Source organism: Oncorhynchus mykiss, chromosome 27, assembly GCF_057628025.1.
Source record: "Oncorhynchus mykiss isolate SJ-2025 chromosome 27, ASM5762802v1, whole genome shotgun sequence".
NCBI classification, from domain to species: domain Eukaryota; kingdom Metazoa; phylum Chordata; class Actinopteri; order Salmoniformes; family Salmonidae; genus Oncorhynchus; species Oncorhynchus mykiss.
Window position 1 is genome coordinate 2,197,137 of NC_143048.1, and position 21,615 is coordinate 2,218,751.

Genomic DNA, 21,615 nt, shown 5'->3' on the forward strand with positions numbered 1-21,615 from the left:
AATAAAATTATTTCCACCAACAGAATGCTGTATATATGGGGCATACAACAATCTCAGCTCTGTAGATTTTGCTGCAAAGAGACAGAATCACTAGATCATTTATTCTGGTGTTGCCCCTGTGTAGCTTGTTTCTGGTCACAGGTCCAGGGATGGTTAAAAAATCACAACATGCACTTAAAATTAACCTTACAAATAGCAGTTTTGGGCGATTTGGAAAGCCATAGTCAATAAATAACGTAATAATACTCGTAACATATTAATACTCATCTTTAGCTCACAATCTGTGGATACTATAAAAAGTATGTAAAACATCACAGCACAATAAAAAAATATATGGCACATGGAAACCAAACGAGGGTGGTCTATGGTGATAGGTGGGGTGGGCTGAGAGTGGCTGAGGGCTGGGATTAAAGAGCTTATGTTTGATAATGTTATTATTGTTATGTGATTTCTTCGTATAAAAGTACCATGTACAGTATGTAAAAGGTGAATGCAAAATGTGTACGTAAAATGAATGTATATGTAGCAGAAAAGCTGTAAAAAAAAAAGATGTTTGTCCCCCGAAGACAGGGGGGTGTGTCACGCCCTGGTCTTAGTATTTTGTGTTTTCTTTATTATTTTGGTCAGGCCAGGGTGTGACATGGGTTTATTATGTGGTGTGTTTTGTCTTGTTTTTTTTGTAGGTGTTGGGATTGTGGCTTAGTGGGGTTATCTAGTATAGTCTATGGCTGTCTGGAGTGGTTCTTAATCAGAGGCAGGTGTTTATCGTTGTCTCTGATTGGGAACCATATTTAGGCAGCCATATTCTTTGAGTGTTTTGTGGGTGATTGTTCCTGTCTCTGTGTTTGTTTGCACCAGATAGGCTGTTTAGGTATTTTTTTATTAAAAATAAATAAAGAAGTGTAGTTATTCCCTCCGCAAGGCAATCAAACAGGCAAAAGGTCAGTACAGAGACAAAGTGGAGTCGCAGTTCAACGGCTCAGGCACGAAACGTGTGTGGCAGGGTCTACAGACAATTACAGATTACAAAGGGAAAACCAGCCATGTCGCGGACACTGCCGTCTTGCTCCCAGACAAGCTAAACACCACACAACGCCCGCTTTGAGAACAACACAGTGCAACTAACGCGGCCCGCTCCCAAGGAGTATGGGCTCTCGTTCTCCGTGGCCGACATGAGAAAGACATTTAAACGTGTTAACCCTAGCAAGGCTGCTGGCCCAAAAGGTATCCCTAGCCGTCATCAGAGCAAATCAAATGTTATTTGTCACATGCACCAAATACAACAGGTGTAGTAGACCTTACAGTGAAATGCTTACTTACAAGCCCTTAACCAACAATGATTTAAGAAGTTAAGACAACAATTTTAAAAAGTGTTAAGTAAAAAACAGATACATATTTTTACTTATGTGCAGACCAGCTGGCTGAAGTGTGTATGGACATGGTTAATCTCTTCTTATCCCAGCCTGCTGTCCTCATTTTCTTAATAAAGACGTCCACCATTGTTCCTCTATCCAAGAAAGCATTGGTAACTGAACTAAATGACTGTCGCCACGTAGCACTCACTTCTGTCATCATGAAGTGCTTTGAGAGGCTAGTTATTAAGGATCATATCACCTCTACTTAGCTGACACCCTAAACACAATTTGCATACCGCCCCAATAGATCCACAGACAATGCAATCGCACTGCACACTGCCCTATCCCATCTGGTCAAGAGGGATACCTATGTAAGAATGCTGTTCATTGACTATAGCTCAGCCTTCAACACTATAGTACCCTCCAAACCAAAAAGATCATCAAGGACATCAACCACCTGAGCCACGACCTGTTCACCCCGCTACCATCCAGAAGGCGAGATCCAGTACAGGTGCATCAAAGCTTGGACTGAGAGACTGAAACAGCTTCTATCTCAAGGCCATCAGACTGTTAAATAGCCATCACTAGCCGGCTACCACCCGGTTACTCAATGGAACACTAGTCATGTTTTTAATAATGTTTACATACTGCGTTACTCATCTCATATGCATATACTGTATTGTATTCTACTGTAATTTGTACTGTAATAACTGCTTCTCCTAATGTTGATACATTTCTGAAATATGTTATTTTACTTTAGATTTGTGTGTATTGTTGTGAATTGCTAGATATTACTGGACTGTTGGAGCTAGGAACACAAGCATTTCACTACACCACAATAACACCTGCTAAATATGTATATGTGACCAATAAAATTTGATTTGATAATTATGCATTGAAAGTTGATAAACTTGTAACCTCACGTTTGTGAAAATGGCCCTTGAATATTTGGTGAAGGAATTTGTCAAAACACATTCAGCATTGTTCACACTCTCTTAAGCCTTAGCCCCATCTCTTTAAGCATTAACATGTAAGGCCATGTTGGAGTCAGCAGAAATCACATTATAAATATTCCCTTACCTTGAACGATCTTCATCAGAATGCACTCCCAGGAATCCTAGTTCCACAATAAATGCTTGATTTGTTCGATAATGCGCGTTTAGTACACAAATCCAAACGCTCGTGCAGGTCCATCCGAACGTCGGACGAAAACTTCAAAAAGTTATATTACAGGTTGAAGAAACTTGTCAAACTAAGTATAGAATCAATCTTTAGGATGTTGTTATCATAAATCTTCAATAAAGTTCCAACCGGAGAATTCCTATGTCTGTAGAGAAGCCATGGAACGCAGGTCGCCATCATGTGAAATGCGCTTGACCAGGACCTGGCTCTCTGCCAGACCACTGACTAAAAGAGCTCCCATCCGGCTCCACAACACAGTAGAAGCCTCATCAAGTTTCTAAAGACGCTTGACATATAGGTGGAACTTTATCCATATCCCACTGTGTATTCAATAGGGTCTGGGTTGAAAATCGACCAACCTCAGATTTCCCACTTCCTGTTTGGACTTCCTGTTCAGGTTTTTGCCTGCCATATGAGTTCTGTTATACTCACATACATCATTCAAACAGTTTTAGAAACTTCAGAGTGTTTTCTATCCAATACTAATAATATGCATATATTAGCAACTGGGACTGAGGAGCAGGCCGTTGACTCTAGGCACCTCTGGGCACCTTTCATCCAAGCTACTCAATACTGCCCCTGCAGCCATGAGAAGGTCAATTGTTTAACTTGGGTCAAACATTTCAGGTAGCCTTCCACAAGCTTCCTACAATAAATTGGGTGAATTTTGGCCCATTCCTCCTGACAGAGCTGGTGTAACTGAGTCAGGTTTGTAGGCCCCCTTGCTCGCACACGCTTTTTCAGTTCTGCCCACATATTTTCTAAAGGATTGAGGTCAGGGCTTTGTGATGGCCACTCCAATACCTTGACTTGCTGTCCTTAAGCAATTTTGCCACAACTTCGGAAGTATGCTTGGGATCATTGTCCATTTGGAAGACCCATTTGTGACCAAGCTTTAACTTCCTGACTGTTGTCTTGAGATGTTGCTTCAATATATCCACATAATGTTAGTCCCTCATGATGCCGTCTATTTTGTGAAGGGCACCAGACCCTCCTGCAGCAAAGCACCCCCACAACATGCTGCAGCTACCATCGTGCTTCACGGTTGGGATGGTGTTCTTAGGCTTGCAAGCCTCCCCCTTTTTCCTCTAAACATAACGATGGTCATTATGGCCAAACAGAAGACATTTCTCCAAAAAGTACGATCTTTGTCCCCATGTGCAGTTGCAAACCGTAGACTGGCTTTTTTTATGGCGGTTTTGGAGCAGTGGCTTCTTCCTTGCTGAGCGGCCGTTCAGGTCATGTCGATGTAGGACTCGTTTAATGTGGATACGGATGCTTTTGTACCTGTTTCCTCCAGCACCTTCACAAGGTCCTTTGCTGTTGTTCTGGGATTGATTTGCACTTTTCGCACCAAAGTACGTTCATCTCTAGGAGACAGATCGCGTCTCCTTCCTGAGCGGTATGATGGCTGCGTGTTCCCATGGTGTTTATACTTGCATACTATGTTTGCACAGATGAACGTGGTACCTTCAGGCGTTTGGAAATTGCTCCCAAGGATGAACCTTAATTATGTTGAACATAATAAACTGCTCTCTATCCACCGGATGTGTACCAAACTCACTAAAAGTGGCATTCAAGCCTCTCTTGGAAAAGCCAAACCTTGACCCAGAAAATTTAAAAAACATCGGCCTATATCGAATCTTCCATTCCTCTCTAAAATTTTAGAAAAAGGTAGTAAATTACCTTTAAATGGCGTCAGACCGAGGCTCTGCATCTGTCCTCGTGCTCCTAGACCTTAGTGCTGCTTTTGATACCATCGATTACCACATTCTTATGGAGAGATTGGAAACCCAAATTGGTCTACACGGACAAGTTCTTGCCTGGTTTAGATCTTATGTGTCGGAAAGATATCAATTTGTCTCTGTGAATGGTTTGTCCTCTGACAAATCAACTGTAAATTTCGGTGTTCCTCAAGATTCCGTTTTAGGACCACTATTGTTTTATTTTTTACATCTTTGGGGATGTCATTCGAAAACATAATGTTAACTTTCACTGCTATGCGGATGACACACAGCTGTACATTTCAATGAAACATGGTGAAGCCCCAAAATTGCCCTTGCTGGAAGCCTGTTTCAGACATAAGGAAGTGGATGGCTGCAAACTTTCTACTTTCAAACTCGACAAAACTGAGATGCTTGTTCTAGGTCCCAAGAAACAAAGAGATCTTCTGTTGAATCTGACAATTAATCGTGATGGTTGTACAGTCGTCTCAAATAAAACTGTGAAGGGCCTCTGCATTACTCTGGACCCTGATCTCTCTTTTGACGAACAAATCAAGACTGTTTCAAGGACAGCTTTTTTCCATCTACGTAACATTGCAAAAATCTGAAATCTTCTGTCCAAAAATGATGCAGAAAATGTATCCATGATTTTGTCACTTCTAGGTTAGACTACTGCAATGCTCTACTTTCCGGCTATCCGGATAAAGCACTAAATAAACTTCAGTTAGTGCTAAATACGGCTGCTAGAATCCTGACTAGAACCATCAAATGTGATCATATTACTGGCTTCCTGTTAAGGCAAGGGCTGATTTCAAGGTTTTACTGCTAACCTACCAAGCATTACATGGGCTTGCTCCTACCTATCTTTCCGATTTGGTCCTGCCGTACATACCTACGCGTACGCTACGGTCACAAGACGCAGGTCTCCTTATTGTCCCTAGAATTTCTAAGCAAACAGCTGAATGCAGGGCTTTCTCCTATAGAGCTCCATGTTAATGGAATGGTTTGCCTACCCATGTGAGAGATGCAGACTCGGTCTCAACCTTTAAGTCTTTACTGACCTCTCTTCAGTAGGTCCTATGATTGAGTGTAGTCTGGCCCAGGTGAAGGTGAACGGAAAGGCCCTGCCTGGCCGGTTCCCCTCTCTCCACTGGGATTCTCTGCCTAACCGTATTACAGGGGCTGAGTCACGGGCTTACTGGTGCTCTTCCATGCCGTCCCTAGGAGGGGTGCGTCACTTGACTGGGTTGAATCACTGATGTGGTCTTCCTGTCTGGGTTGGCGCCCCCCCTTGGGTTGTGCCGTGGCGGAGATCTTTGTGGGCTATACTCAGCCTTGTCTCAGGATGGTAAGTTGGTGGTTGAAGATATCCCTCTAGTGGTGTGGGGGCTGTGCTTTGGCAAAGTGGGTGGGGTTATATCCTGCCTGTTTGGCCCTGTCCGGGGGTATCATCGGATGGGACCACAGTGTCTTCTGACCCCTCCTGTCTCAGCCTCCAGTATTTATGCTACAGTAGTTTATGTGTCGGGGGGCTAGGGTCAGTTTGTTATATCTGGAGTACTTCTCCTGTCTTATCCGGTGTCCTGTGTGAATTAAAGTATGCTCTCTCTAATTCTCTCTTTCTTTCTCTCTTTCGGAGGACCTGAGCCCTAGGACCATGCCTCAGGACTACCTGGCATGATGACTCCTTGCTGTCCCCAGTCCACCTGGCCGTGCTGCTGCTCCAGTTTCAACTGTTCTGCCTGCGGCTATGGAACCCTGACCTGTTCACCGGACGTGCTACCTGTCCCAAACCTGCTGTTCTCAACTCTCTAGAGACAGCAGGAGCGGTATAGATACTCTCAATGATCAGCTATGATTAGCCAACTGACATTTACTCCTGAGGTGCTAACTTGTTGCAGCATCGACAACTACTGTGATTATTGTTATTTGACCATGCTGGTCATTTATGAACATTTGAACATCTTGGCCATGTTCTGTTATAATCTCCACCTGGCACAGCCAGAAGGGGACAGGCCAACCCTCATAGCCTGGTTCCTCTCTATGTTTCTTCGTAGGTTTTGGCCTTTCTGGGGAGTTTTTTCTAGCCACCATGCTTCTACACCTTCATTGCTTGCTGTTTGGGGTTTTAGGCTGGATTTCTGTACAGCACTTTGATATATCAGCTGATGTAAGAAGGCCTATATAAATACATTTGATTTACTTGTGGAGGTCTTGGCTGATTTCTTTAGATTTTCCCATGATGTCAAGCAAAGAGGCACTGAGTTTGAAGGTAGGCCTTGAAACACATCCACAGGTACACCTCCAATTGACTCAAATGATGTCAATTGGCCTATCAGAAGTTTCTAAAGCCATGACATCATTTTCTGGAATTTTCCAAGCTGTTTAAAGGCACAGTCAAATTAGTGTATGTAAACTTCTTACCCACTGCAATTGTTATACAATGAATTATAAGTTAAATAATCTGTCTGTAAACAATTGTTGGAAAAATTACTTGTGTCATGCACAAAGTAGATGTCCTAACCGACTTGCCAAAACTATAGTTTTTGAACAAGAAATTTGTGGAGTGGTTGAAAAACTAGTTTTAATGACTCCAACCTAAGTGCATGTAAACTTCCGACTTCAACTGTATATACTGTATTGTATTCTACTGTATTTTAGTCAACGCCACTTCGACATTGCTCGTCCTAGTATTTATTCATATATTTCTTTATATGTGTATTGTTGTGTACTGTTGGAGCTAGGAACACAATGTAAACTTCCAACTTCAACTGTACATGTCAATCTCTCTTGGTTCAAAGTAGAGGAGAGATTGATTTCATCACTACTTGTATTTGTGAGAAGTATTGACATGTTAAATTCACTGAGCTGTCTGTTTAAACTACTAGCACACAGCTCAGTCACCCATGCCTACCCCCACAAGACATGCCACCAAAGGTCCTATCACAGTCCAGAACAGAGTTTGCGAGGCGCATAGTACTACATAGAGCCATGACTATATGGCTCTCTATTCCACATAGAGTAACTCATGCAAGCAGTAAAATCAGATTTTAAAAAACATAAAAATACACAATATGGAACAGTGGAGATTGTGAAGAGACAAGCACACAGGCATAGACACACATATCCACACGTTAACATACAGAGTATTGGCCTGGGGGCACCCACTTAATGTGTTGTGAAATCTGTTGTGAATGTATAGATTTAGAAAAAAACATGGTACATAACTACCTTAATTTTGTTGGACCCCGGGAAAAGTATCTGCCGCCTTGGCATCCCTAATAGGGTTCCATAATAAATACAAAAACAAATATTAGGTTTGGCTGCTTTAGTTTGATATGCTACGTTAGGTTAGGGGTTAAGGGGTTAAGGTAAGGGTTAAAGGGTTACAGTTAGGGTTAGGGGAAAGGTTAGCTAACAGTGGTATAGATAAACGGAGTAAGTAGTTGCAAAGTTGCCGATTAGCTAAAACCTTCCATGATGAGATTCGAACGGGCAACCTTTGGGATGCTAGACGTTCGTGTTATACGACTGCCAATCCACCCTGACGGTTTGGATTACAAACTAATATGCCACTGTAGAAAGGGGAGACTCTCACAAATACGATGGTGTTCTACGTTTTGCACTACGACCCCCACAAGTATCGTGGGACTCCTCTGAAGCTAACGCATACAAAGGAATGGAAGTATGGAGGTAATTTTGTGCCAACAAAAAATAAGAGGTTAAATAAGTGTCCTCACCCCACCCGGCTTTTAGAGTCATACCAAATATAACATACAGTATCATACTGTACTGTACTGTATCATATATCTGTATATTTCAGTGTCCCGAATTTACGTATGTCATTTAAATGTAACCTAACGTAAAGTAACATATCATACTAAAAGGCGTGGCACGGATTTTAGTTAAATATAATATGTTTTGCTCTGAGACCAGGCTGAAAGATGGGGAAAAACACTTGCGCATTAGATGATGTCTTTGCAGTATGTACACTACCAAGGTTTTTCTTTTTCTGAAATAATGCATCATGCAGTAACCAAAAAAGTGTTCAATAAATCAAAATATATTTGAGATTTGAGATTCTTCAAATAGCCACCCTTTGCCTTGATGACAGCTTTGCACACTCTTGGCATTTTCCCAAGCAGCTTCATGAGGTAGTCACCTGGAATGCATTTCAATTAATAGGTGTGCCTTGTTAAAAGTTAATTGGTGGCATTTCTTTCCTTCTTAATGTGTTTGAGCCAATCAGTTGTGTTGTGACAAGGTAGGGGGATATACAGAAGATAGCCCTATTTGGTAAAAGACCAAGTTCATATTATGGCAAGAACAGCTCAAATCAGCAAAGAGAAACGACAGTCCATAATTACTTTAAGACATGAAGGTCAGCCAATAAGGAACATTTCAATAACTTTTAAAGTTGAAATGAAACTGGCTCTCATGAGGACCGACACAGTAAAGGAAGACCCAGAGTTACCTCTGCTGCAGAGGACAAGTTCATTAGAGTTACCAGTCTCAGAAATTGCAGCCCAAATAAATGCTTTAAGGAGTTCAAGTGACAGACACATCTCAACATCAAAAGTTCAGAGGAGACTGCATGAATCAGGCCTTTCATGGTTGAATCGCTGCAAAGAAACCACTAGTAAAGGACGCCAATAAGAAGAAGAGACTTGCTTGGGCCAAGGAACATGAGCAATAGACATTAGACCGGTGGAAATGTAACTTTTGGTCTGGGGTCCAAATTGGAGATTTTTGGTTCCAACCAGCATGTCTTTGTGAGACGCAGAGTAGGTGAACAGATGACCTCTGCATGTGTGGTTCCCACTGTAAAGCATGGAGGAGGAGATGTTATGGTGTGGGGTGCTTTGCAGGTGACACTATCTATGATTTATTTAGAATTCAAGGCACACTTAACCAGCATGGCTACCACAGCATTCTGCAGCGATACGCAATCCCATCTGATTTGGGCTTAGTGGGACTATCATTTGTTTTTCAACAGGACAATGACCCAACACACTTACAGGCTGTGTAAGGGCTATTTTACCAAGAAGGAGAGTGATAGAGTGCTGCATCAGATGACCTGGCCTCCACAATCACCCGACCTCAACCAAATTGAAATGGTTTGGTATAAGTCAGGCCGCGGAGTGAAGGAAAAGCAGCCAACAAGTGCTTAGCATAAGTGGGAACTCCTTTTTGGAAAAGCATTCCAAGTGAAGCTGGTTGAGAGAATGCCAAGAGTGTGCAAAGCTGTCATCAATGCAAAGAGTGGCTATTTGAACAATCTGAAATATAAAATATATTTTGATTTGTTTAAAACTTTTTGGGTGACTAGATGATTCCATATGTGTTATTTCATAGTTTTGATGTCTTCTCTGTTATTCTACAATATAGAAAATAGTACAAATAAAGAAAAACCCTTGAAATAGTAGGTGTTCTAAAACTTTGGACCGGTGGTGTATGTATGTATGTTGTATACGTTTTTAATAAACGTTACATTCTAAATGGTATGAAGTACAATTACTACACATGTAGGTTTAGTAAAATCCAATTGATTTACATAGGCCTTCTTACATCAGCTGATATCTCAAAGTGATGTACAGAAACCCCGCCTAAAACCCCAAACAGCAAGCAATGCAGGTGTAGAAGCATGGTGGCTAGGAAAAACTACCTAGAAAGGCCAAAACCTAGGAAGAAACCTAGAGAGGAACCAGGCTATCCTTGTCATGTACTGTCATGTTGTGTCTTGTCTCTGTCCTTTCCCTTCACCCTGTCTCCCTCTGCTGGTCGTTGTTAGGTTACCTTTTCTCCCCCGCTTTCCCCCAGCTGTTCCTTGTCTCCTCTTGACTACCTCGTCACCCCTTCTCCCACCTGTTCCCCTTTTCCCTCTGATTAGTCCCCTATATCTCTCTCTGTTTTTGTTCCTGTCCTTGTCGGATTCTTGTTTGTTGTGTTTCATGCCTGAACCAGACTGTCGTCATGTTTGCTGTAACCTTGTCTTGTCCTGTCGGAATCTGCCGGTCCGTCTGAGCCTACCTATGTTTGGTAATTAAAGAAGCTCTGTTTAAGTTCATTCGCTTTTGGGTCCTCATTCACGCACCGTAACAGAGGAATCCGACCAAGAATGGACCCAGCGACTTCGGATCCTCTCCACTCAGCCGTCGGGATCCAGGGAGCGATGCTAGGCAGACACGAGCAGGAAGTGTCTGCTGCTCGACATGCCGTTGAGACCCTGGCCACCCAAGTCTCCAACCTCACAGAACAGGTTCACCATCTCCGCCTCGATCCACCGGCCACTTCCAGGGCTTTCGAATCTCCGGAGCCCAGAATCAATAACCCGCCGTGTTACTCTGGGGAGCCCACTGAATGCCGCTCGTTCCTCACCCAGTGTGATATTGTGTTTTCTCTCCAGCCCAACACTTACTCCAGGAGCACTGCTCGTGTCGCCTACGTCATATCTCTCCTTATTGGACGGGCTCGTGAGTGGGGCACGGCAATCTGGGAGGCAAGGGCTGAGTGTACTAACCAGTATCAGGACTTTAAGGAGGAGATGATACGGGTTTTTGATCGATCTGTTTTTGGGGAGGAGGCTTCCAGGGCCCTGTCTTCCCTATGTCAAGGCAATCAATCCATAACAGACTACTCTATTGAGTTTCGCACTCTTGCTGTCTCCAGTGGCTGGAACGAGCCGGCCTTGCTCGCTCGTCTTCTGGAGGGTCTCCGCGCAGAGGTAAAGGATGAGATTCTCTCCCGGGAGGTTCCTTCCAGCGTGGATTCCTTGATTGAACTCGCTATTCGCATTGAGCGACGGGTTGATCTTCGTCACCGAGCTCGTGGAAAGGAGCTCGCGCTCTCCGTCGCTCCCCTCTCCGCATCACTACCATCTTCCTCTGCCGGCTCGGGTGCTGAGCCCATGCAGCTGGGAGGTATCCGCATCTCGACTAAGGAGAGGGAACGGAGAATCACCAACCGCCTCTGTCTCTATTGCGGTTCCGCTGGTCATTTTGTCACTTCATGTCCAGTAAAAGGCCAGAGCTCGTCAGTAAGCGGAGGGCTACTGGTGAGCGCTACTACTCCTGTCTCTCCTTCAAGATCCTGCACTACCTTGTCGGTCCATCTACGCTGGACCGGTTCGTCAGCTTCCTGCAGTGCCTTAATAGACTCTGGGGCGGAGGGCTGTTTTATGGACGAGACCTGGGCTCGGGAACATGACATTCCTCTCAGACAGTTAAAGGAGCCCACGGCCTTGTTCGCCCTGGATGGTAGTCCTCTCCCCAGGATTCAGCGTGAGACGCTACCTTTAACCCTCACTGTTTCTGGTAATCATAGTGAAACCATTTCTTTTTTAATTTTTCGTTCACCTTTTACACCTGTTGTTTTGGGCCATCCCTGGCTAGTTTGTCATAATCCTTCCATTAATTGGTCTAGTAATTCTATCCTCTCCTGGAACGTCTCTTGTCATGTGAAATGTTTAATGTCTGCTATCCCTCCTGTTTCCTCTGTCTCTTCTTCACAGGAGGAGCCTGGTGATTTGACAGGGGTGCCGGAGGAATATCACGATCTGCGCACGGTGTTCAGTCGGTCCAGGGCCACCTCTCTTCCTCCACACCGGTCGTATGATTGTAGTATTGATCTCCTTCCGGGAACCACCCCCCCCCGGGGTAGACTATACTCTCTGTCGGCCCCCGAACGTAAGGCTCTCGAAGATTATTTGTCTGTAGCTCTTGACGCCGGTACCATAGTCCCCTCCTCCTCTCCCGCCGGAGCGGGGTTTTTTTTTGTCAAGAAGAAGGACGGGTCTCTGCGCCCCTGCATAGATTATCGAGGGCTGAATGACATAACAGTGAAGAATCGTTATCCGCTTCCTCTTATGTCTTCAGCCTTCGAGATCCTGCAGGGAGCCAGGTTTTTCACTAAGTTGGACCTTCGTAACGCTTACCATCTCGTGCGCATCAGGGAGGGGGACGAGTGGAAGACGGCGTTTAACACTCCGTTAGGGCACTTTGAATACCGGGTCCTTCCTTTCGGCCTCGCTAACGCTCCAGCTGTCTTTCAGGCATTAGTCAATGATGTCCTGAGAGACATGCTGAACATCTTTGTTTTCGTTTACCTTGACGATATCCTGATTTTTTCACCGTCACTCCAGATTCATGTTCAGCACGTTCGACGTGTCCTCCAGCGCCTTTTAGAGAATTGTCTTTTTGTGAAGGCTGAGAAGTGCACTTTTCATGCCTCCTCCGTCACATTTATCGGTTCTGTTATTTCCGCTGAAGGCATTAAGATGGATCCCGCTAAGGTCCAAGCTGTCATTGATTGGCCCGTCCCTAAGTCACGCGTCGAGCTGCAGCGCTTTCTCGGCTTCGCGAACTTCTATCGTCGTTTCATCCGTAATTTCGGTCAGGTGGCAGCTCCTCTCACAGCCCTTACTTCTGTCAAGACGTGCTTTAAGTGGTCCGTTTCCGCCCAGGGAGCTTTTGATCTCCTCAAGAATCGTTTTACATCCGCTCCTATCCTTGTTACACCTGACGTCTCTAGACAGTTCGTTGTCGAGGTTGACGCGTCAGAGGTGGGCGTGGGAGCCATTCTTTCTCAGCGCTCCCTCTCTGACGACAAGGTCCACCCATGCGCGTATTTTTCTCATCGCCTGTCGCCGTCGGAACGTAACTATGATGTGGGTAACCGCGAACTGCTCGCCATCCGGTTAGCCCTAGGCGAATGGCGACAGTGGTTGGAGGGGGCGACCGTTCCTTTTGTCGTTTGGACTGACCATAGGAACCTTGAGTACATCCGTTCTGCCAAACGACTTAATGCGCGTCAGGCGCGTTGGGCGCTGTTTTTCGCTCGTTTCGAGTTCGTGATTTCTTATCGTCCGGGCTCTAAGAACACCAAGCCTGATGCTTTGTCTCGTCTCTTCAGTTCTTCAGTAGCCTCCACTGACCCCGAGGGGATTCTCCCTGAGGGGCGTGTTGTCGGGTTGACTGTCTGGGGAATTGAGAGGCAGGTAAAACAAGCGCTCACTCACACTCCGTCGCCGCGCGCTTGTCCTAGGAACCTTCTTTTTGTTCCCGTTCCTACTCGTCTGGCCGTTCTTCAGTGGGCTCACTCTGCCAAGTTAGCCGGCCACCCTGGCGTTCGGGGTACGCTTGCTTCCATTCGCCAGCGTTTTTGGTGGCCCACCCGGGAGCATGACACGCGTCGTTTCGTGGCTGCTTGTTCGGTCTGCGCGCAGACTAAGTCCGGTAACTCTCCTCCTGCCGGCCGTCTCAGGCCGCTTCCTATTCCCTCTCGACCGTGGTCTCACATCGCCTTAGATTTTGTCACCGGACTGCCTTCGTCAGCGGGGAAGACTGTTATTCTTACGGTTGTCGATAGGTTCTCTAAGGCGGCTCATTTCATTCCCCTTGCTAAGCTTCCTTCTGCTAAAGAGACGGCACAAATCATCATCGAGAATGTTTTCAGAATTCATGGCCTTCCGTCAGACGTCGTTTCGGACAGAGGTCCGCAATTCACGTCTCAATTTTGGAGGGAGTTTTGCCGTTTGATTGGGGCTTCCGTCAGTCTCTCTTCCGGCTTTCACCCCCAGTCTAACGGTCAAGCAGAACGGGCCAATCAGACTATTGGTCGCATCTTACGCAGTCTTTCTTTTCGTAACCCTGCGTCTTGGTCAGAACAGCTCCCCTGGGCAGAATACGCCCACAACTCGCTTCCTTCGTCTGCGACCGGGCTATCTCCTTTTCAGAGTAGCCTCGGGTACCAGCCTCCGCTGTTCTCATCTCAGTTCGCCGAGTCCAGCGTCCCCTCCGCTCAGGCTTTTGTCCAACGTTGCGAGCGCACCTGGAAGAGGGTCAGGTCTGCACTTTGCCGTTATAGGACGCAGACTGTGAGGGCTGCTAATAAGCGTAGAACTAAGAGTCCTAGATATTGTCGCGGTCAGAGAGTTTGGCTCTCCACTCAGAACCTTCCCCTTAAGACGGCTTCTCGCAAGTTGACCCCGCGGTTCATTGGTCCGTTCCGTATTTCTCGGGTCATTAATCCTGTCGCAGTTCGACTTCTTCTTCCGCGATACCTTCGTCGCGTCCACCCGGTCTTCCATGTCTCCTGCATCAAGCCCGTCCTTCGCGCCCCCGCTCGTCTTCCCCCCCCCCCCCCATCCTTGTCGAGGGCGCACCCATCTACAGGGTCCGTAGAATTTTGGACATGCGTCCCCGGGGCCGTGGTCACCAGTACCTCGTAGATTGGGAGGGGTACGGTCCTGAGGAGAGGAGTTGGGTTCCCTCTCGGGACGTGCTGGACCGTGCGCTGATCGAGGATTTCCTCCGTTGCCGCCAGGTTTCCTCCTCGAGTGCGCCAGGAGGCGCTCGGTGAGTGGGGGGGTACTGTCATGTACTGTCATGTTGTGTCTTGTCTCTGTCCTTTCCCTTCACCCTGTCTCCCTCTGCTGGTCGTTGTTAGGTTACCTTTTCTCCCCCGCTTTCCCCCAGCTGTTCCTTGTCTCCTCTTGACTACCTCGTCACCCCTTCTCCCACCTGTTCCCCTTTTCCCTCTGATTAGTCCCCTATATCTCTCTCTGTTTTTGTTCCTGTCCTTGTCGGATTCTTGTTTGTTGTGTTTCATGCCTGAACCAGACTGTCGTCATGTTTGCTGTAACCTTGTCTTGTCCTGTCGGAATCTGCCGGTCCGTCTGAGCCTACCTATGTTTGGTAATTAAAGAAGCTCTGTTTAAGTTAATTCGCTTTTGGGTCCTCATTCACGCACCGTAACAATCCTGGTGGCCTGTCCTCTTCTGTCTGTGCCTGGAGGAGATTATAACAGAACATGGCCAAGATGTTCAAATGTTCATAAATGACCAGCATGGTCAAATAATAATAATCACAGTAGTTGTCGAGGGTGTAACAAGTCAGCACCTCAGGAGTAAATGTCAGTTGGCTTTTCAAAATGTCAGTTGGCTTTTCAAAATGTCTCTCGACCTGTGCACCTACATTGTAAACTTTCATTCATAGGCTAGGTTGTAGCAATCTCATGTTGTGTATAGGGAAAATGTGAGTATCATGTAGTAGCCTGAACCTATCGATGTTACATTGAGCTGGGGGATTGGAATATGACTGACAGTCATCCAGTATGCTGTAATAGAAGTAAGGCCATGATCATAAAATAAATAATTGTCCTCCCTCATCTTAAATGGCACTGACCGGCAAACACACACATACACTTTCACACTTTTCAACACACTGCTGCTACTTTGTTTATTATCGATACTGATTGCCTTGTCACTTTTACTCCTACCTACATGAACACAGAAATGGCTTCTAGAACGTGAACTTTCATAAGCCTTAAAGTGTATGCAATCTGTAAATATAAATTAAATTGTTAAATTACAAGCCTAGTTTGTTTGGCCACAAAAACAGACAGCAACCTTCCCGCTAGCCATGATTGGCTGAGATAATGAGGGGGCTGGACACGCTGAGAGATCGAGTTTTGAAATCAGTGGAATTAAAGTATGATAGCTAAGGAGATGGAGAAATCGTCTGTCTCCGGATTACATATTCAAACTAAGGGCATCCGTGACAGAGAGGGAGAAGCGTCCATCCATGTACAGTATACTGGTAAGATAGTCTAGCTAGCCACATTTTCAGATATTGCACGTTTCTAATTTTAATTTCAAGTAAAGTGTACAGTTAGTTAGCTAGCTAACGTTAGCTGGCTGGCTCGCTAGCTAACCTTACATGTATGATCTGTGTAGTAATATTATTTGTGTCTCGGAGCCATTTGCTTTGCTAGTTATAATCTAATGTTTGTATTTGTATGTATTATGTAACTCCATTAGCTGCTGCCAAGAATAAAACTTCTTACCGTCCCACCTGGCCAACATCCGGTGAAAATGCAGAGTGTGAAATTCAAACTACAGAATTATAAAAATTTAACTTTCATAAAATCACAAGTGTAATACATCAAAATAAAGCTTAACTTCTTGTTAATCCAGTGTCAGATTTCAAAAAGGCTTTACGGCGAAAGCACTCCATGCAATTATCTGAGGACAGTGGCCCGCTTACAAAAGCATGAAAAACATATTTCAACCAAGCAGGTGCGTCACGGAAGTCAGAAATTGCAATATAACCTTATAAGCCTTACCTTTGATGATCTTCTTCTGTTGGCACTCCAAAAGGTCCCAGACATATCACAAATGGTTATTTTGTTTGATAATGTCCTTCTTTATATCCATAAAAACTCAGTTTAGCTGGCGCGCTTCAGTCAATAATCCACCCAGTTTCCCTCTGTCAAAATGCATACAAAATGAATCCCAAACGTTACTAATAAACTTTTCGAAACAAGCCAAACAACGTTTATAATCAAACCTTAGGTACCCTAATACGAAATAAATGATAACATTTAAGACGGAGAATCGTTATTGTCTTTACCGGAGAAAGATACCAATACCGCTCTCTTCCAAGCACTTGAAAACAGTTAAGCCAAAATGGGAGCCACCTAGAAAAACTACAATTTCTGGCTAATTTTTCCAAAAACCAGCATGAAACTCTTTCTAAAGACTGTTGACATCTACTGGAAGCCCTAGGAACTGCAATCTGGGAGTATTTCGCCTTATAATAAGAGTAACAGCCATTGAAAACAGTGGTAGGCTGAAATTGTTTGGGGGGGATGGTTTGTCCTCGGGGTTTCGCCTGCCATATCAGTTCTGTTATACTCACAGACATAATTTTAGCAGTTATAGAAACTTCTATCCAAATCTATACAGACAGCTCAGTACCTTCAGCTTGTCAACACCTCTTACAAAAACAAGTAATGAGGATGTCAATCTCTCTTCCACTTTGAGCCATGAGAGATTGACATGCAATGTCATTAATGTTAGCTCTCCGTGTACTTTTAAAGGCCAGCTGTGCTGCCCTGTTCTTTTATCGTTGTTCTTTTTTCTTTCACCTTTATTTATCCAGGTAGGCTAGTTGAGAACAAGTTCTCATTTACAACTGCGACCTGGCCAAGATAAAGCAAAGTAGTGCAACACAAATAACAACACAGAGTTACACATGGAATAAACAGGCGTACAGTCAATAACACAATAGAAAAAAAGAAAGTCTATATACAGTGTGTGCAAATGGTGTGAGGAGGTAAAGCAATAAATTGGCCATAGTAGTGAAGTAATTACAATTTAGCAAATTAACACTGGAGTGATAGATGTGCAGATGATGATGTGCAAGTAGAAATACTGGTGTGCAAAAGAGCAGAAAAGTAAATAAAAACAATATGGGGATGAGGTAGGTAGATTGGATGGGCTATTGACAGATGCGCTATGTACAGCTGCAGCGATCGGTTAGCTGCTCAGATAGCTGATGTTTTAAGTTAGTGAGGAAAATATAAGTCTCCAGCTTCAGGGATTTTTGCAATTCATTCCGGTCAACTGCAATTCTCCCAAGTCCCTCTTTGTGGCACCTGACCACACGACTGAACAGTAGTCCAGGTGCAACAAAACCAGGGCCTGTAGGACCCTAGTGTTGTTAAGAAGGCAGAGCAGCACATTATTATTGACCGACTTCTCCCCATCTTAGCTGCTGTTGTATCAATATGTTTTGACCATGACAGTTCAACAGTCCAACTTGTTCAATTTCCACATTATTCATTACCAGACGTAGTTGAGGTTTAGAGTTTAGTGAATGATCTGGACTAACTTATTCCTTGCTATCCATTCCAAAACTAACTGCAGTCATTTCAGTCCCTGGAGTAGCTAATGTGTATAGTGTTGTGTCATCCGCATACAACGACATACTGGCTTTACTCAAAGTCAGTGGCATGTCGTTAGTAATGATTGAAAAAAGCAATGGGCCTCAACAGCTACCCTGGGGAATTCCTGCTTCTACCTGGATTATGTTTGAGTAGAAATGCTGGTGTTCTGTTAGACAAGTAACTCTTTATCCACATTATAGTAGGGGGTGTAAAGCCATAACACATACTTTTTTCCAGCAGCAGACTGTGATCGATAATGTCAAAAGCTGCACTGAAGGCTAGCTAACATTGAACCTGGTTGGTTTGAGACCTGCAGAGTCATGCAGGGTAGTAACATTATGAGTTTGGATTATGGTTCTTTGTTTAGCTAGCTACATGTCTTAACAATAGACTTCACTATGAAAGTAACCATTTCAATAGAATGTTCAAGATGTCAATTCAACAACTGTTGATAGACGTAGCTGGTAAATACGCTCTGGCTATCTACTCCGATTTCAGAGCACTCTCGTCCGAGTGTGCACAAAATAACTGATGAATTTACGAATGCTCAACACCCTTTGAATACGGCCAGTGTCAGTAAACGTTGGCTAAAAAAAATAATAATAAATTGTTGCCAGCAGCACAGTTGCAGTCACCAATGCTTTGGATAACATAAAAACAGCCTAACCTGTTCTGCTAGGGCAAGTAAAATGGTCAATATTTAAAAATAAATAGTTTCACCATATAGAAAAAAAGAGTTCAGTTCACTTAAATGAATCACTAACCACATTAAATAAATAATAATCTTTAGAAATTACTTTGTCAAAGCAACACACTAACTAGGGCAGAAATGTTGGGGTTAAGTGGGTTAAAACGTCCTAGAAGTGACACGGTTGATGGAGGGACACGTCAAAATGTGGAAGTTTGGCACTTTAGCAAGTATTTACTCATATCAGATTTATTGAATTCCCCATGTGGTTGGTTTATATTAAAGGGCACTATAGTATAGTATACCATTGTTCCTCATTCTCCCCTACACACACTTGGCAACGTACTATTACTACTCAGGCTTTCTGAACACTGTCTGGATACACATACAGTATGTACACACACACTGCTCTACCCATTCTCACTTAATACTCCACACTCTAGCCTGGTTTATACCTGGTGCTAACATGCGTCCTTTGTCCAACACTTATTACTCAACACAAGCTATTAGACCCCGTCTCAGGGATGGATAACTCTGGAGATCCTTTCGATCTCCACTGAGTTAGGTAAATCTGCTTCTAGTTTTTTTGCGGCCATTATGTGAAACAATTTACAGAGTTGGAATAATCCTCAATGCTCTCTAAATTTGGAAGAGTTGGCGCCTCCAGGGATATTCAGAAGGCTGATTAAGGAATTTATTTTATGAAGAATGAGTTTGTTTTATATTATTTTGTGTATGAATGTGTATATTGATGTGTATAGTGTATATTAATGTGTATGCATGATACAGGTCTCAGCATTACTCCCTGTCAGAATAAAGATTAAATAAAATAATTAATAAAATAAAAACACTGTAGAATTCAAAGGACTATATCCTATTCTCTAATACCAATAGGGTATTAAAACTCCTTCACAGCGTTTTTACCATACATGTAGTATTCCAATCCCTATCACTCTACAAGGGTCCAACTAATACCCCAAAACAACCCAAAATTACCCCAAATTACTCAAAACAGCTACCCAAAACAGTAGGACCTCTCTACAACAAACACTCTGCTGCTGTCCCAACTTTCAACACCCTTCACTCGCTTCCAATAGCTGTAACCAACCTTTGGCACCTACGAGAGAAACATTTGATGGTCCAATTTAGCAATGGAATATACCCACATGATGTGTGGGATTTGAGCAATTAAACACATGATTTGAGCAATTATACACTCTCATCATTAAATGTACAAAAACACAGTTCCACACATGGATATCTAATCTTTATCTAGTCTATATCTATCTATACCAAGTGTATCAGTCTACCCCGAGAGCACTTGCATTCTGGTCCAAATGACCGAGCAGTAAATCAACCGAAAAGCTGGTAAAAATAACTAAATGTCTCTATTGCTCCATAGAATACCTTTTGGAACACCTTTCTCAAACTGTAAAATCATGCGGTCCTGTTTGAAACCATGCCGTGTTCAATTCCCCCAAGGTTTTCACAGTGTATGTTTTAGACTTGACTGGCAAAGGGTATTGTCTAGCAACATCAGCTAATTTTAGCATTTTCCATTCCCGAAAATAAACACCTCCACCCATCACATGCACTCTCCCCAATGTACGTACACCAACATTCTCTCAAAGACACACTCACACTCTCCATACGTCACAAACATTCTTTACGCACACACAAAGACACTCAAATTCTTCCATTCACAAAAATACAGATACAATTCAAAGATCAAACAAATGTTCTCACAAATTGTGAACTTAGGCAAGGTCTACAACCACCACTTAACAAAACTGTCACTCATCATTCACTCATCTTTCTTCTACTGTATTCTATATTGCACACATAAACAACATCTCTCAAGAACACCTGCACACATACACATAGGTGTGATGAACATACACTCTTAGAAAAAAGGGTTCCAATAGGGTTCTGGGGCTGTCCATACAGGAGAACACTTTTTGGTTCCATGCAAAACCCTCTGTGGAAAATGTTCTACATGGAACTCAAAATTGTTCTATCTGGAACCAAAAGGGGTTCTTCGAAGGGTTCTCCTATGGGGACAGCCAAAGAACCATTTTTGGTTCAAGATAGCACCTTGTTTTTCTAAGAGTGTACACACCTGCGCTACATTCATGCGTTTATGCATACATATATCCATGCATGTCTGAGTACCCACTTGTGCACAGAGAGCCCCATTCGTTCTACTGTACTCGTTCGTTCTATTGTACTCACCTTTGGTTTTAGATAGTCTGGAACACACATTTACACACACACAGGAGAAGAGAGAGGATGTTGAAAAGTTCCTGGAATTTCTCACGTTCCAACTTTTCCCTCCCTTTGCTTGTTCCTGGTGTTGACTTTCCCCGTTTTATAGGCTCTCTTCTGGAATCTCCACTCCAATCGGTGGTCGCGATTCCTCTGACATCATTTCTCCTCGTTTTCCACTGCTCCACTGCTCCTTTCCCTAAACCCTCTCACTCTGACATTTTCATCCTCATCACCCCAGGGCTGGGGTTATTACCTGCTAATGGGAACTCTGGGGAGTAGCTGGGTGGCCGGGGGAGGTGAGGGCTGTTGCCCCCCCTCCCTCTGCTGGGCAACAGAGTCAATGTCCCAGAGATCAGAGGGAAAGGTCAGGTACCGTTGCCTGATGAGGTGCATGCTGTCGGAATGACGGTCCTTAAAGCCACAGAGGCGAGCGGGCGATGTAGGTAGAGAGATCAGGGGAGGAGAGTGTAGGTGACAGGCAAGGTTTATCTTTCCATACCGCCTGCGGATGATCAGATCGCCTGCGGATGATCAGATCGCTCAGCCCAGGCTTGTATCTCCCCTGTCCGAAATAAAGTCATGATAGCTAATCCTTGTCTAAACTAAAGTCAGATCCTCCTGACCTATACACTGACTGTATGCTATGTAGCCTAATATCATGCCCAATGAA

The 21,615-nt window shown here is 44.1% G+C and overlaps 1 protein-coding gene across 2 annotated transcripts in view; it reads right to left on the reverse strand.

Annotated features, from left to right (window-relative positions):
- Window positions 1-21,359, reverse strand: part of ostn (osteocrin) — a 40,676-nt gene extending 19,317 nt beyond the window's left edge. The window contains exon 1 of one of the 2 annotated variants that reach the window (XM_021587203.3): window positions 20,910-21,359. In XM_021587203.3, coding sequence (XP_021442878.1) covers window positions 20,910-20,939 — 30 coding nt within the window. In that variant the 5' untranslated portion in view covers window positions 20,940-21,359. The remainder of the gene's footprint in view (window positions 1-20,909) is intronic. The other variant, XM_021587202.3, reaches the window with a different exon arrangement.
- Window positions 21,360-21,615: the final 256 nt, after the last annotated feature.